Genomic DNA, 17220 nt, shown 5'->3' with positions numbered 1-17220 from the left:
AGTTTTTCATTTCAGTATTGTACTTTGTAGCTCCAAAATTTGTTTACCTTTTTATAATTTTTATCTTTTTTTTTTGGTCTGGACATTTTTCTAACTTCATTTAGTCTTTGTGGATTCCTTTAGCCCACTGAACAAACATTACAGTTAATTTAAGGTCTCTGACTAATATTTCCAATGGGTGAGTTTCCTCAGGGATGGTTTCTGGCAAATTCTTTTTTTCCCCATAAATAAGCCATAGTTTTCTCTGTGTTCTGTAATTTTTTTGCTGAGAACTGGAATTCTGAATACTATGTTATTACTCTGGAAAGCTAGCTCTCCCACTCCTCTGAAATTTCTAGTTGATTTTTGTTATTATTGTTGAGGGCTGGCATTGTCTATTTGTGACTCTCCAAACTTGTTTCTAAGCAGTGAAAGTAAAGAGAAGAGATTGGAACACTGGGTGTCCTCGGAGCTGGCTCTCCAGCAATCTGAAGTAGTTGATCCAAAGCAGAGATGAATGATCAGACTACACCCACCCACCCCACCCCAGATTTTGGAGGACTAAATCCTTACAATTCACTGTTCCAGTTTGTTTAAGCTGCCCTTATGCAAAAATACCAGAAATGGATTGGCTTCTATAAAGGGGGTTTATTTGGTTATAAATTCACAATCCTAAGGCCAAATGTGTCCAAACTAAGGCATCAACAAGAGGATGCCTTCACTGAAGAAAAGTTGATGGCATCCAGAAGCTGCAAAGGCACGTGGCTGGCATCTGCTGGTCCTTTGCTCCTGAGTCGTTTCAAAATGGCTTTCTCCAAAATGTCTCTGGGCTTTTATCTTAGCTCTTCTTTCACAGCTCCTGCATGTCTGTCTTTCTTCCAGGTAACTTCTAAGCATCTGGGGGTCCTCTCAGCTTCTCCAGGGCAAACTGGACTTCATCTCCTAGCTTAGCATCTCCAAATGTCCTTCTGTCTGCGTATCAAGTGTCTCCAAACATCAGCTTTCAACGGCCATCTCCAAAATGTCTCTCTCAGCTTCTCTTGGGGTGTTTTGTCCTCCCTGCTCTCTGAGCTCTCTTTAAAAGGCTCCAGTGATCTAATTAAGACCCACCCTGAATGGGTGGGGTCCACACCTCCATGGAAATAATTCAGAGGTTCCCACCCTAATCAACAGACTAATCAGTCTGCTCCCAGAAGACTGCATTAAAGAATATGGCTTTTCTGGGGGACATAACATATCCAAAGTGGCACACCCACCTTGGCACCACCAGCAGGCTACACTGGGAGACTGAGTTGTAGTCCCTACTGCCTGCCATGTTGTTGGGGATGGTAACTGCTGCACTGAGGCTGAAATTCACCAATATTTACAATTTACCAGCCTATTTTCAGCTTTTCCCGGGATGCTGCACAGTGTTCCACTAAACTCCTGAATTTCAATAGTTGATTGACTTTGCCAGCTGAATAGTTGTTTTGGTGGAGGAACTGATTTCTGGAGCTTCCTACTCTGCCGTTTCCCCACAATATATAGCTGCATTTTAATGGGACATTAAACCTGTCATTTACTTGAGCAACTAATGCTTTGCATGGAGCTGTCTGTCTGCAGGCTCCTGCAGCATTTGTGACTGTGGGTGTAGAACCTACCCAATGCATGAACTTACTTCATACCAAACGTGGGCACACGAGAGATGCACACTTAATTCACACCAAATGTTGGTGGGGATGTATACTTATTTCACATCTACTGCTGGTGTAGAAGAGATGCATACTTACTTCAGACCTAACCATGCAGAAGAAATGCACACTTATTTCACACCTAACATTGATGTAGAAGACATGCACACTTCATATCTAATGGTGCAGAAGAGATGCACACTTATCTCACACCTGAAACTTGGGTGGCAGAAGACACCCTCCCACCAGTGTAGGTGCAAAAGAGACATCTCTTTAGTCTTCCAGCACGAACACCAGCAAATATTATCTGATTTTGAAGACCGTCATTACTACCACACTGCTCTGCAATTTACACTAACATATAAATGAACAAAAATGTTTATAGTTCCAGCTAATATCGTGATATTTATAAGATGGAGTAAATGACTTACTGAAAATAAAATGACCACCAAATGGTAAATCAATTTCTTAAGACTAAACTTCTCCTTAACATTTAATGATCTTAAGCTTGTGAGAGAATATAATTTTCATCACCATATTCTCCCTTCTTTACAACTCCAGTTTCCTCATATTTTCTGCTAGGTCAACAAGATTGCTTCATATTAACCTTTAAAAAGTTAAAGTTTGGCTGTGGTACTTTTTTTTTTTTAATTTCTCTTGCAATTTCTTCTTTGACCCACTCATTGTTTAAGAATGTGTTGTTTAACCGCCGCATATCTGAATTTTCCAGTTCCCTGCCTGTTATTGATTTCCAGCTTCATTCCATTATAGTCAGAGAAAGTGCTTTGAATAATTTCAATCTTTTTAAATGTATTGAGACTTATTTTGTGACCCAACATGTTTTCTTTCCTGGAGAATGATCCATGAGCACTCAAGAATAATGTATACCTGCTCTTTTAGGGTGCAATGTTCTGTATGTTAGGTGTAGTTCATTTATTGTATTGATCAAGTTCTCAATTTTCTAATCGATCCTCTGTCCAGATGTTCTATCTGTTAATGAGAGTGGTATATCAAAATCTCCAACTATTATCCTAGAGATTTCTATTTCTCTCTTCAGTTTTGCCAGTGTTTGTGTCTTGTATTTTGGGGCACCCTGGTTAGGTGACTATTTATGATTACTTCCTCTTAATGGAATGACCATTTTATTAATATATAGTGTCCTTCTTTGTCTCATATCAGTTTTGCATTTAAAGTCTATTTTGTCCAATATTAGTACAGCTACCCCAGCTTTTTTGATTACTGTTTCTATGGAATACCTTTTTCTAACCTTTCACTTTCAACCTGTTTGTGTCCTTGGGTCTAAGGTGAGTCTCCTGTAGACAGCATATAGATGGGCTGTGTTTTTTTTTTTTTTTTTGATCCATTCGGCAATCTGTGTCTTTTGATTAGAGAGTTTAATCCATTAACATTCAATATTATTTATTTTAAAGGCAGTACTTACTTCAACCATTTTATCCTTTGGTTTTCATATGATGTATCTTATTTTTGCCTATCTTTTTAGATAACTTTTAGTTACCCTTACTGAAAATCTTCATTTCTACACTCTGCTCCAAGCCTCTCCTGTCTTTTCCTTTCAGCTTGCAGAACACCATTCAGTATTTCTTGAAGGGCTAGTCTCTTCATTTGGCCATTTAGTTTTTTTGTTTGTTTGTTTTCAAAGAGTAACACGTTTATTTCTTAAAAATACTTTTTTGGCAGTTGTCACATAAAATGTCCTAACATAAAAAAATTCATTTAAAAAAAAGGCAAAGAAAAGCATGGAAAACAGACCCCAAATGTTAAGGTTTTATTTACAAAGCCTCTTTGTTGTACAGAAAGTAAAAATGCTGTTACAACCTCGGTGTAATTGGTACCCATGGGTGATCAGGAATCACACTACCACACAGCCAGCCATGCTACAGCAAGCCTTACACGAAAACCTAACAACACTTACAATTTTGTTGGGGTGAGGTCCCCAAGCTTGGTGGTAGATTTCCAAGAGGGACTAAATGGAGGAAGGCGGGATGTCTCGGGAACTGTTCCTTGGCTCTTCAGGTGGGTGGGTTCCCTGGGCTTTGTATCACAGCTTTTTTTTTTTTTTTAAATAAACAGCTACTGAATCCAGAGGAGCAATCCAACCAACAAGGAGCGATTCTGTTATTTGCAGGTTATTTGGGGTCTTAATCATCTTCTCCTTCATCATGTTTCTTCCTCTTTTTGCCTTTGCCAATTTCTTCCTCCTCCTCTTCATCTTCATCCTCATCATCTTTGTCTCCTCCACTGTGGCCAAAATCTTCCTCCTCCCTGCTGACTTTTTCTTCTTCTTCCCCTTCTACATCTTCATCTTCCTCCTTTTCATCATCAGGCTCTTCGTCCTCACCATCCTCATCCTCATCTCCTTTGTCCACACTGTCCACCTTGGCGTCGGAGTCAGGGGCTTCCCAGTCTTCTGGGTCATAGCTGTCCAGTAGGTCACCTGGGGCAGGTGCCTGAAGACGCTCTCGTGGTAATCGTTCAGGTTGGTGACCTCACAGTTGAACAGGTCCAGGCTCTTCGGAAAATCTAACTTTTTCAAAGGTTCCAAGGTGCTGATAACTTTCAATTTATTTCCACTTAAGTTTAGATGTGAGATTCAGAAGTTTTTCCACTAACATGTCCAAACCTCTGAAGATTCTATCACCAAGCTCAAGCTTTTTCAACTTAGATAATTTGGGGACATGTGAAACTGAAATCGAGCCTACATTTTTAAAACCATTAACTTTATTCATCAAAAAAAAAAAATTTTCCAAACAAAACAAAGCAAAGCAATGGGAAAAACAAATACCCTGAAATAACTCCATTCCTTCTAATATGTTCCCACCATACCAAAAGAAAATTAACGAACCATAGTCACACTTGAGCATTTCTGTATTGTTAAGATCATCCTCAATATCTTGTCTGTTCTTATTAGATTACAGTTCCCCCTTCACTAGCTACTGTCTATCTCTAGGTCTCCTATATTCTACAATATGACACTTATTTTACTTTTTTCACAGATTCACATTAGTGGTAACATACGTTATCTCTCCTTTCATGTCTAAGCATATGTTTATTAAGCTGAGAACTCCAAGTTCACAAATTCAGATGTTAAACCCTCAATTTTCCCATCATTTGATTTGCAATTGTCCAGAAGTTCTCAAACCACTGTTGGGGTTTGATTCCTCAGCTCCAGGTGGATTCTCCTCTCCATGTCCATGGTTCCCTCTTCCCCCTTCTTCAAACTTAACTTTCAACAGTGGGTGGCAGTGACTGGCAGGCAGGCGGGTGGATGAGCGGAGCCCCCGGAGCCAAGTTACTTGTGGGAGCAGAGAGAAACCATGGAGGGAAAAGGGGCTGGAGGGCAGTGCAGCTCTCATTACTGCCACACCCAGCCGTGGCCCACAGTGTGCTTAAACCAACAACATGGCATGGGCAGCTGCTTGGCTGCTCTTAGGCCCATGTCCATTCACTTTTTATTTGTGAATATTTTAAACTCTCCCTTATTTCTGAAGGACAGTTTTGTTGGATAAAGGATTCTTGGCTGGCAATTTTTCTCTTGCAGCACCTTAAATACATCATATCACTGCCTTCACACTTCCATGGTTTCTGATAAGAAATTGGCACTTAGCCTTATTGCACTTCCCTTGTATTTGATGAATCGCTCTTCTCTTGCTGCTTTCAGGATTCTCTTTTTATCTTTGGCATTTGACATTCTGATTAGTATGTGTCTTGGAGCAGGTCTAATAGGATTTTTTTTTCCGTTTGGAATACACTGCACTTATTTGACATGCATATTTAGGTCTTTTATAAGAGTTGGGAATTTTTCACCCATTATTTCCTCAAATATTCTTTCTGCCCCTTTTCCCTTCTCTTCACCTTCTGGGGAAACCATGACATTTAGGTTTGTGTGCTTCATGCTGTCATTCAATTTTCTGAGATCCTGCTCATTTTTTTTCCCATTCTTTTCTGTTAGATTTTGATTGTCCCATCTTCTAATTTGCTGATTCTTTCTTCTACCTGTTCAAATCTGCTGTTGTATGCCTCTAGTGTATTTTTAATGTCTTCTATTATGCCATTTCTTTTCATACCTTCAAATTCTTCTTTATGGCCACTCAGTGTTTTCTTAATATCCTTTTGCTCTATATTCATATTTTCCTTCGTCTCCTTGATTTAGATGTTTGAACATCTTTGATTAGTTTTTCCAAATTGTGTCTCCTCTTAAGTTTTAGTTTTTTCCTTTGTTGACTGGTCACATTTTCCTGTTTCTTAGTATGGCTTGTAAATTTTTGCTGATGTCTGGGCATCTGGTTATTTTGATGAGTTTACTCTAAAGGTCAGTTTCTCTCTCTTGCCTTGGGTTTTATTGACAGTTGGCTTTGTGTTAAGGCTCTTCTCTGATGCTTGGGTCAACTTATTCAAGAACTTTAGAATGGCTCGTATTTAACTGATCAGATTTTTTCAGCTCTTCTTCATCTGATTCTTACCCTGGATATGTAGTATAATTTTTAAGATTGCACTATTTATGCAATAGTTTTATCCTCAGGGGAAAGCTTCATTTGTTCCTTCTTCTGGCAATCTTGATCTGTACTGTTTATGTTTTGCCTCTATAGTTTTCTTTCTTTCTTCTTTTTTTAATTCTCCTTTCACTGTCTCTAGCTGCTTTTGCCTGGAGAACAAATTCTGGGAGGAGGGTCACCCCAGAGAGAACTATCCCAAGTCAGTATTTCGCAGCCAAAATGGGGCCAGGAACCAAGAAGGGGGTGCAGGCCAGTTCCAAAAAGCCCTGGGGGGAGGGTCAGGAAAGACACCAAAAAGTCTTTTTGATGACTCCCCAAAGCTATGCTTCCCTGGCCTGCTCAGCAGCCATCTCTTCCCAGCAGCCCTAAGGGGACCCTGCATCTTTAACTCTTCACCACATATGCTCCTGTTGGGGGCAAGGCTGAAACTACATCTCAGAGCTGGGACTCAGCAACCCGACTTTGTCCATTAAAAGCTGTGATCGGTGCTCGGCTGTGTAACTTCCCTCCGCCCCCCGTTCTTGGGGAGGAGGGCTTCCACGCTCCTGTCTGCTGTAGCCAGCCAGGGACCAGACCATGAGGCGGCCCACCTCGAGAGTGGGGGACAGGCCCAGCAGTCGCTGCTGAGCACTTCACTCAGCTCTTCCCTGCAGCGTCTCAGCCTCTCCGCTCCGCTCTTCCCTGGGTGCCGTCAGAACAGCTGCTTCGGAGAGCTCCCGCCTGTCCACAAGCTGCTTCTGGGGGAGTGAGGCCTGGGCTCCCTACTCCGTCATCTTCCCCGCAAGTCTAGGGTTTTGTTTTTTTTTTTTCTCATTGTCTAATGTAGGGAAATAGAACATTAGTCTGTCAGTCAATTCATCTACAAGAATGATAGTAATTTTACCACAGTTGTTTTTTTTTAAAAACAGGATTTTGATTGGTAAATCCAGCTTCAAACTAAAAGAAATTCCCTTTGTCCAAGCAAACAGACGACCAGCATGAACTTTTGTTTGTTTCTGCCATACCTCTGGTACAAACACTGGGTGGACGTAACTCAAGTTGGCACCCAGGGTGACGTTTCAGATGCAGTGCGGTGGCTAACCCATGGGAACGACACGGCACGCGGGTGTGTGTGCACAAGCACGTGTGTATGCCAAGTGAAAAGGGGCTGCTTGCGGCTTCACCGATGGTGCTTTCCATTACACTATTGCACCAACAAATCTCCTTTCTTTTGCTCATACAAATATTTTAGGTAACAAATTTTCAGCCTGAAAGAATTTTAGTTGTTTTTCTTTTGCTTTTATTACAAGCATATAATATTAATTGGCAAAACACTGGATACAAGCTTCACTATCATAAAATGAAAACATTTAAGCAATATTCCAAAAAAGATTTTAGACAAAAACCAGCCACCAATAGTACAAAAATTACACACCAACGCAAAGCATAAAAAAATGTAAACTTTCAAATTAAACAGTCAAAAATATGTATCTTTAAGATAATTTCCATAAATCAAGATAGCTTTCATCTCTTTATTTTGCCATACACTGATGATAAAGGCTTAGTGGTTGAATTGTTGTCCCTTAATCCTAAATCAGTTTTATTTGGGAAGAAAATGTTTTCCTTATACCCAGTTAAGCACTGGAATAGAGAATTACACTAATGCTACACATACATTTCAGGTGACATTTAGAACTTCAGTCTGTTCTTCAGATTCACTCTTGGCTGCAGGCGAATTACACGTGACGGTGACACAGAACGAAGCAGCCCCTGTGGCCGTCGTCCGTAGCCCCAACCGAGACCTGGGCTGGGCCCCCGAGCTACCAGCGGGCTGTCACCTGCCCTGTCCCTGCCTCACGGGCAATGCCCTCTCAAGGACGGACTTCTAATCTGCTCATCGCAACTATTTCCTTGGTTTATTTAAATACCAAGGCCAAGAAATGCACTGGTTTGTCACCTTAAGGTCACACGTGATGTGGCAGAGCGTCAAGCATTTCCTGAGGAAATAGAGAAATGTGGATTTTTGTGAATTCAACTGTCTGCATCAAATGTATTTTTCAAAGTTTTGAGAACATAACACACACTCACATACAATGTATAAACCAGTTGGCTTGCTCCTGCAACATTTAATCCAACGATGCATTCCAAATCACTGTAAAATACCACCTATGATTCCTCTTTTAGAAAACAATGCCAATCAATCTCCAGAGAGGAAGACTGCCGCAAGCAGGGGCCCGGGGCCTGCAGCCGGGGACGATGAGCCCAGCCCTCAGCCAGGCCGCCACTGCTTGCCCAGTCGTTTATCTTTACATATTGCTGACAGGTAGTTCTTGCACACATACACGCACACACACAATCCCGATAACAGCATTCTTGTCATATTAACAATGAAGAAGGGAAACTGAATAGCTGAATGTACACAGTTTGAACTCCACCTCCACTCCCTTCCATTGAGCAGAATAGATGCTACATTACAATTTAAACACGTCTAATATATGCATGTTTGAACCTATTGCACAAAAGCATAAAAATGCTCTTCATCCATATAAAACAAAAACATACAAATCAAAAGCTACTCAAAGTAAAAAGAAGAAGCTTGCAAAACATCTCACAATTTCATTTTATATGCCTGTAAGTAAAGCTGGGCCACTGACACCAAACGACTGGATGGGAAAATAGGATAGAAGGCTTAAAATAGAATAAATAATTTTATAAAGTTAAGTTTTCTTTTTAAACCCCCCAAATCTTAAATTCAATATTATATATTCTATCTGCATTTTCTATTTTCATGAAAACCGTGGCTAACAGCCTGGATGCTGGGTCATCCGTCCCACCGCTGCTGAGGACGCCGTGCAAGGTTGCTGACAGCGTCTGCTTTACCAGCATAGATAGTTGTGAAAACCACTTCACAGTAACTCCATCTGTTAAAAAAAAGACTTAATAGGTCCAATCACGAATTGGCCCTGGATCTCATGCTGGAGAAAAATAAAATTCAGCCTTTGATGGTGAATGAAATTGACAGAAATGAAACCAGCCCGCCTGGAACGCCCGCTGATGTCAAGTTCTCCTGGCCCCACGCCCCAGACTGCGTAAGGCGACAGAGCTCAGCCGAGAGGCAGAAGCTCGCCAAGGAAATCGTCTCATGGTCAAGACAGTCTGACATGATCAAATTTTAGAAAAATAGGTACTTTTGCTGCTGAGGTTTTGTCAGGGTAACAAAATTACAAAAGCAGAATTACACAATGACCAGTGACCAGCTGGAGATGCCAACCCCAGCTCCAACTTCTTGGCCTCTCTGTATTTGAAGGTATCAGCTTAGCACCATAGCAAGTTCAAGTGATTTCAAAGAGAGCTACAAAGTTACAAATATATATTATGCAATTATCATAGCGACATAAAGTTTCATCTCGACTGTGAGTTCACCTTATTTGGATGTGGATGCTCTTAGTTAACCTTTCCTCAGTTCCATCACAGGAAAATACCTAAATTCTAATGTGACACTTAGAACTGCATTGTGATTATATGTGGTTTTACAGAATGCTTCAGCAGTATGCATATTTTGAGGTAGACAGGTAATATTTACTCATATACATCTACTCGTTAAACCCTTGTATAGTAACTCTAAAAAATGATTTGGATGAATAGCAAGCTTAGGAAACTGAAGAACTCAAGCAGTACTGGGAATTAATGGGCTTAAAAAAGGTGAATTTTGACCAGCTGTATCAAAGTACTCGTTTTTAGGTTGTAAAAAGACCTTACAGTAAAATCACTGGGATTGGATTTATTTGGGTGTTTTTCTCATATCTAAAATTAGGTCTCATTAGTGGTTGCTGCCAACACTTTATGCATATGAAACAGGAAGCAGAAGAAACAAACAAAATTGAATGTCGATGAGCCCAACCTTAACTTTCAAAACAAATACAAGAAGAAGTCCTAGTCCATGAACCGAGATGCTTCATGCAAAGCCTGGCTCTCGGGGTCACCACTGGAGTGATGCCCTGGCTCTCGCAGAGCTGTGGGGGGACCAGCCCCAGGGGGCCGGTAGCCGGTGGCACGGACGGGCTGGGGGCCGGGGCTGTCCAACCTCCCCGAGGCAGACGCAGGACATCCAGGCAAACGCCCATAGTGGAAAGGCCAGGGGGGCCTGGACTGCCCGGAAGATGGGCCCCTTCTCTTCCCCTTGCCTCTATGCAGTCTACATTGTTGACTTAAAGGAACAAATGTTTATGTGCTGGAAAATGGTTTATTTTCTAATTTGACAAAAATATTAACAATTGGGAGGAGAGAGGGGCTAACAAAGTGCAAACTGACTGTGACGGGTGTTTTTGGGTTATTAAGTAGCTGGAAAAGCAACACGTACCGACCAGGAACGACTTTCCGCCCGAGCCAACCGACCTGCCTGCCCAGCCCCCAGCGTGCTCGGAGCCATGGAGCCGGGAACTCACCCAGATCCCTGCCTGCCTCTGAAGGCGGGATGTGCTCGGAATCCAAGCCGGACAGGCAGCGGGGGCCTGTGAACTTGCCGGCTCTCACCCACAAGTATCACCCCAGATTGGACAGCCTGGTGGCACCTGCTGGGAAATGCACCTGCTGAGTCAGGCTCCGAAGACACAGCAAAGCATCACAACCTGTCTTCCGCAAAATGAAACTGGGAACGAATAAATGGGAAATTGGACAATTTATACCCTTTCAATAATAAAAGTGGTTTTTAAAAACAAGAATTGTTCTGCAAACCAGTGACACGTTGGTGAAACCCCTTCCGGGCTGGGGCCGTCAGCGATCGGAGGTATGTCCTGGGGTGAAGGAGCCTCAGGCCCAAGACCCCTGAACCAGGCAGGTGGGGAGCTACTGCTCTGCCCGATCTTACAACGTGGAAACTTAAACACCGGGCTTAATCATAGCAGTGACGGGAACCTCTTTTGGTATGCTTTTAAGTTAAATTTTTATATACTTTCTAAGTCTTCAGGAAGTTAAAGGCAACATAAATATTGTCATTCACCATGAAAAAGGAATTTTTCAATAACTTAGGAGGATTCAATAAAAGTCAAAGTATTTTTGAGGCTTATCACAAAACCTAATTCATAACTAAACTGAAACGAATTGAGATTTTCAAGACCTGGAAAGCAAGCAAAGCCGTGTGTGCCAGGAAGGCGGCTTCTCCCGGGCGCGCCGCGCTCCAGCCGAGACTCGGGCCGTGGGGCGGGAGAGAGGAGGCCGCTCGGCTGCGTGACACTGCGAAGTGTTTTCATCTGTAAACGTGGTGCTGGTAGTGTCTCGTTGAGTTGGGGATTCTCTCATACAAAAGGTGATAAATACTCTATTCAGAAACCTGGTCCGCACGCCCTGGGCAGCGTTCTCCGGCGGCCGCCCAAGGGTCCTGCCGGCCCACCTGCCCAGGAGCCCCAGGAGCAGGCAAAGTCTGCGGCCGCTGCTCCCGAGGGCCCCCGACCCTCACAGCAAGTCCATCTTGGGCCGGTAATGCAGCAGGAGAGGCGCCTTCTGTAAGACAGAAACGTGGCTGGTTTTTTAACAGGGACAGGCAGTGAGAGAGGCATCAAAATCACAGATCCATAATAAAAGGATGAGAAAACGATGTGATGCAGTTGAAGAATGCTGTACGTCACCCCATTCTCAGCAACTCCGCCCGACCCTCCTGCCCCGTGTGAGGTGCGGCCAGGTGGGGCAGAGGCCGAGCAGCGGCCCCTCTGTGCTTCGGCCCAGACCACCCTCTCCTTGGGGTCAGCACCCAGTGCTTTGGGCCGAGGGCTGGGTGCTGACTGGGGCGCCCCACCCACTCCCCCTTGCCCCTCTCCTCCCTTCTATCTGTTTGCTTTCTGCCTCCATCATCCCTCCTGCTTGTCCTCTCCCTTCTCTCCTTCTGTGGCAGTTTGGAGCTGTATGTACAACAGAAAAACATCAGCTCATTGCATGGTATTTGCTTAAGCAGCCAAGGGAATTAAAACAGGCTTTGGCACCAGGGGTGCTGCTATTGTCAATCCTAAAACGTGGAAACGGCTTTGGAACTGGGCCGTGGGTGGAGCTGGAAGAACTGGGAGGAGCTTTTCGGAAAAGGCCTGGATAGTTGTGAAGAGAAAGTTGGTAGAAACACGGAATCCGAAGGTGCTTCCGCTGAGGCCTCAGAAGGAAATGACGGATGTGTCATGGAAACTGCAGGAAAGGCGATCCCTGTTTTAAAGTGGCAGAAACTTGGGGAAATTGAGTTCTGATGCTGGATGGAAGGGCAGAGCTTGAAAGCAACCAAGTTGGATATTAAGCCGAGATTTCCAAGCTAAATGTGGAAAGCGCAGCCTGGCTTCTCCTTGTAGCTTACAGTAAAATGCAAGAAGGGACAAGCTGAGAACTGAGCTCCTGGGCACAAAGAAACCAGAAATTGATGGTCTGGAAAATTCTGAGCCTCCAGACAGTGTGCTCTGAGACGAGGGCCCTCCCTGAGCTCCCGGAAAGTGAGGCTCCACGTGAGGGTTTAACTGGACAGGTCCAGTTGGCCATTCCAGTGGATGCCAGGACTGGAAATGCAGCTACCCAGGAAGGATTTGTAAAAGCTCTGTTGTCTGATGGTCTGGACTCCTGTGAACCAAAAGCAAAGCAAAGCTGGAAGTTTTATTCTGAGATTTGTAGGAGCAGAACCACGGCCAGCCTGGACTGAAAGGGAAGGAGAGGGGACAGAGTGAAGGAAGAACGGCTTCAGGACAGAACTGCGGAAGTGGAGTTCTGGTCCAGGGCTCCCCCTCAGGTCAGGAGAGCGGCCCACCCCCGTGGAAAAGTGCGGTCCTCCCTGGGCTTGGAGGGCAGGCCCTCTGCTCAGGAAGGGAGCTGGCCCCCCGGGCTTGGGAGGGGTCCGCTCCCTCAGGCCCGCAGGACAGCACGTCAGTCCACGGACGACTTGGACCTCGAGATCCAAGGAGACTGCCCTCTGGGTTTCGGAACCGTGACCCCATTTTCCTTCCTGTCTCTCCCTGTGGGAATGGGAATGCTCATCCCCTGCCAGTCCCCCCACTCTCCGTTGGAGGCGGATAACCTGCCCTCCCGTTCCCCAGGTTCAGAGGTGGAGGGGAGCCGTGCCCCAGGACAGAGCAGGCCCGGAACCGGTTCTGATGCGACTCTGCACTAAGCCTCGTTTCTGAAACGACGTCAGACTTCTGGGATGCGGTGATGGAGTGAATGCATTCTGCAAGTAGAAAGAGCATGTCTCCTTGGGGTCCAGAGGGTGGAGTGTGGTGGTCTGCTTACGTGTTCTTAACCCTAATCCATCCTGAGGGCGTGAGCCCTATAAGGGGGACCTTTTGAGGAGGCTGCTTCAGTTAGGGTGGCCCAGCCCAAGCAGGTGGGTCTTCATCCTACCACTGGGTCCTTCTTACAGAATGAACTTCAGACACAGGAAGAGCCACAGTGGGGCAGTCAGGAGCTGCACGTTAGAACCCAGGAGAGAAGGGGGGGTGGAGACGCTGCATGGGCCGTGTGTCAAGTAAGGACCCAGGACACCGCCACAACCCCAGAACACCCCAGTCTTCAGGGAGGAAAGCATTGCCTTGATTACACCTTGATTTGGGTTTTCTCTTAGCCTCAAAACTGTGGGCGAACAACCTCCCGTCGTTTAAGCCAGCCCACGGCATGGTATTTCCTTGAGCAATCAAGGAAACAAAAACACCCCCCCACACCCGCTGTCCCCCCCCAGTCTGTCCCTCTTACTTTTTCCCCTCAAACCACGCTGGCCAGTGCCCCGAGGCTGCCCCTTCTCCCCAGGCAGTGGCCAGACCACGAGCTGCGTGGTGGAGCCTGAAGCACCCTCAGAAAGCAGCTCTGCCACTGTCTTCCTGCTCCAGAAAGGGGTGACCCCCCCCTTACCCTGGAACCCACTGCCACCCCCTCTGCTGCTTCCCAAGGGCTCCCTGCCTCTCATCGCCCGGCGTCTGGTGCTCAGCAGATCTGACTTAGGACCTCTGGGCCTTCAGCAGGGCCAGCGGAACTCTGGAGCTGATGATTTTTGGGCCTACTCTTGTCTTTCCCCATAATACATCAATAACTGAATCATGATTTTAAAGTTCTTAGATTTAAAATATGCAAAGGAAAGTGGCTGCCATTTGTAGTAGATTCTGAAAACAAAATACAACTCATTATTACAGAGTAACTGAATCTTTCTTACCTTGAATCTCCATCTAGTGACAACTACAAATTTGAGCGTGTGGTCCTTGCCGAGGATTTCTTCATTGCATAATATGTCCAGCTAACAGAAGGAGAAAGGCGTTGATTAAGGAGGGCCCACGACACCGCCCGACACCCCAGGGCCCCTGGCCACTGCTTCCCGGCAGGTACGACTCAGGTGCCAGTTGGACCAGCTTCAAGAATAAAACTAAGTGTCTCCAAAATAATTTTCCCCCAATTGTGCAAGAATGAAATTAGATGGCAATTTTGTTCAATTATCCATTTGCCACTGCCCTACACCAAACCAGCCCCTGGCACAGCAGACAGGGACACAGCGCGTTCGACCGTTTCTGAGAGGGGCTGTTGCTTCCTCAACCGCGGGGCAAGAAGTCAGAAGGCCCGGGCCGCGGGGGCCGCCCTGCTGCTCCCCCACAGGCCGCGCCTCCTGCCCCCCACCCGCCCCGGCCCTGCTCTCCGCTCCACTGGCGCCTGTGCGTCCTCGGCGCTCGCCCGGGCCCTGCCTCCCTGAGCTTCCCTCCCGCAGAAACGCAGACTCGCGGGTTGCGGGCGAGTCCCAAGGGCCTCCGGGGCCCCAAGTCCCTGCCCCAGCACCGAAGGGGCCGCACGCTCCGCCGCCCTCCGAGCCGCCGGCCCGCCCGGGAGCCCCAGGTGTCTGCGCGCGCGGCAGGTGACATCTGCGGGGAGGGCGCCCGGGCCGCGGCACCCGGGGGCACCGAGCCGTCGCCGGGGCAGGGGCGGCCGCCAGACCGGCAACGTGCCCTCGCCCTCCCGCCACCTTCCAAACTGGGGTCTCGGCCGCGCCCCGGGGCTGCCACGGCGCAGCCCTCTCCAGAGCTCTCCTCGGAGATCTCCGAGGCCCGAGGCTGATGTCCCACAGCGCGCATCAGCGCTTCCACCCGCCTCTGCCCACCACCCACTTGCCAGCTACCGTCTTCTTGTTATGCTTCCCTTCACAGTAAAAAGGCAAACAAACCAAAACCACCACGAAAGCCTGGCCAGGAGACTCCTCCCCTTGCCCCGCTCCCCTCAGCCCTGCTGCCAGCCTCGGCTTCCTCCGTGGGCTCCAGCAACACCTCGTCCCATCGGGGAACCTCCTGGCCTCTGACTGTGGGACGGGGCTGAGGGCCTCCTCCCCAGCTCCCCTTGAGGGTCTCTCTGGATCCCCCAGGGCCTGAAGTTCACCTGCGTGCTGGGGGCCCCAGCACTGGGCTGCTGGGTGCAGTTGCACCTGAGCGAGCCTTCTGCTGATTGGGGGGGGCTCTCCGCTTGATGGGGGCCCCTCTGTGTAAGGGGAGGCCATGCCAGCCCCCCTCCTGTCAGCTGCCCCATCCAGACCCTAGAGCCAGTCCTCTCGGCCATCGCAAAACATGCTTCGAGTGCCCACTTCTCCCCTCCCACTGCCCCCACCCTGGTCCATCTCTCCAGGGTCCTGCTATAGCCCCCCCCCCGAACCCCCCAGCTGGCCTCTCCTGCTTCCTTTTCTGCACCCAACAATCCATTTCCACACAGCTTGAGGGATCTTTTAATGCCATCAAACTCACACCCCCCGCTGAGGCCCGCGGTGCCTTGTCTTGCATGTTTCTGTGCGGCAGGCTCCTCTGGCGGCACGTCAGGGGCTCCCCGATGCCGTCCGAGCTGCTGTGCCATCGCAACCTCAACCCACCGCCAGCCCCGCACACGACCAGGCCCAGGTGTACTTCACTCTGAGCATCTGTCACTACCTGATCTTTTCCACCCTCCATCCTCCATCCTTCCGTCCATCCGTCTGTCCATCTACGGGAGTGGGGACTTTATCTGTGTCATTCTTCCCTGTGTGAGCAGCACCCAAACGCTGCTTAAGTAAGAGACGCGAGCCTTTCCAGGGACGGGGGCTCTCCCCCCGGAGGCTCTGACCGGCAGGAGCCGCCCCAGCAGGGCCTCCCGAGCCGAGCCTGCTCCCAGGCCCACCCGCTCGGCGGCGAGAGCAGAGGGGAACGGGGTCTCAGGCCGGCCTCTCCCAAGCCTGTGCCGCTTCCAGTCCACCTCTGGGGACCGGCAAACAGAGACGATTTTTTTTTCTGATTTAAACCCTCTAAACAAAGTTGTAAAAAACCCACAAAACCCTAATTTTTAGAAGTGTCGCTTTGCCAATAAGAAATCACTTGCTATATTTTCTACTATGGTCCAACTATTACCTCATTAAAGGATGAGAGATTAAGCTTTTTGGCAATGAACTTCTTCAGATGCAAGACCGTGGCCTGGGCGGAGCAGCGGATCCACTTCCGCTTCAGCCCCCGCAGTTTGCTGCTGTTGCACTCCAGGCAGATGCTCACCTGTGGGGGAGAGGGTGTGTGAGTGGGCGGGGAGGGCTCCCAGGTGCCGTCAGGGCACTCAAACCTCAGGAGGCTGATTGTTTTGAAATCAGAACCCTGCTTTAACCTCAAAGCTGTAGAAAAACAATTTCAGTTCAATCATTTTATACACATTATCTTAAATCTGTTTATTCTTCACTTATCACTTTATAAAATATAATCCAGTGCTGTTCATTGCTTCAGTCACATAATAGTTTAAAATAAATCCGAGAGCTTTATTTCTGATGCTGTGCTGTTTGCCCCCAGGCCTGTGTGAGCTCCGCTCGCACGACGCAGACAGACGGCAACCAGGGCAGGATCGATCTGCACGGATGGACGCACCAAGAAAGGCCTCACAGAGGCCGGTGCTGCTCGGCGTGGAGGCAGCAAACACCAGCGAAGAGAAGCGTGTTCTCAGGGCAGAGGCTCAGTGCTCGGAAGTTCACGGTTATCTTCGGATAAGAGTGTGGGAAAAATTAACCACAAGTGACTCTAGGGTCACAATAACCCGGGGATCCTGGGAGAAGCAAAAGGGACTGTGCCATGGAGAACCAACCCCATCAG

The 17220-nt window shown here is 47.2% G+C and overlaps 1 protein-coding gene and 1 pseudogene across 5 annotated transcripts in view; both read right to left on the bottom strand.

Moving 5' to 3' along the window:
* Positions 1-3808: 3808 nt before the first annotated feature.
* LOC119529140 lies at positions 3809-5192 on the bottom strand (annotated as a pseudogene).
* A 2223-nt stretch (positions 5193-7415) lies between these two features.
* PCGF3 (polycomb group ring finger 3) overlaps positions 7416-17220 on the bottom strand; it is a 118249-nt gene continuing 108444 nt past the window's right edge. For 3 of the 5 annotated variants that reach the window (XM_037829220.1, XM_037829223.1, XM_037829221.1), the window contains 3 exons: positions 16501-16638; positions 14307-14387; positions 11965-13331 (listed from right to left, as the gene is read on the bottom strand). In XM_037829220.1, the coding sequence (XP_037685148.1) occupies positions 13203-13331; positions 14307-14387; positions 16501-16638 (348 nt within the window). In that variant the 3' untranslated portion in view covers positions 11965-13202. Of the gene's footprint in view, positions 11642-11964; positions 13332-14306; positions 14388-16500; positions 16639-17220 lie in introns of those variants that run through there. The other 2 variants (XM_037829224.1, XM_037829222.1) reach the window with 2 other exon arrangements.

This window comes from Choloepus didactylus, chromosome 3, assembly GCF_015220235.1.
Source record: "Choloepus didactylus isolate mChoDid1 chromosome 3, mChoDid1.pri, whole genome shotgun sequence".
Classification (NCBI taxonomy): domain Eukaryota; kingdom Metazoa; phylum Chordata; class Mammalia; order Pilosa; family Megalonychidae; genus Choloepus; species Choloepus didactylus.
This window is presented reverse-complemented; position numbering and strand designations above follow the sequence as displayed.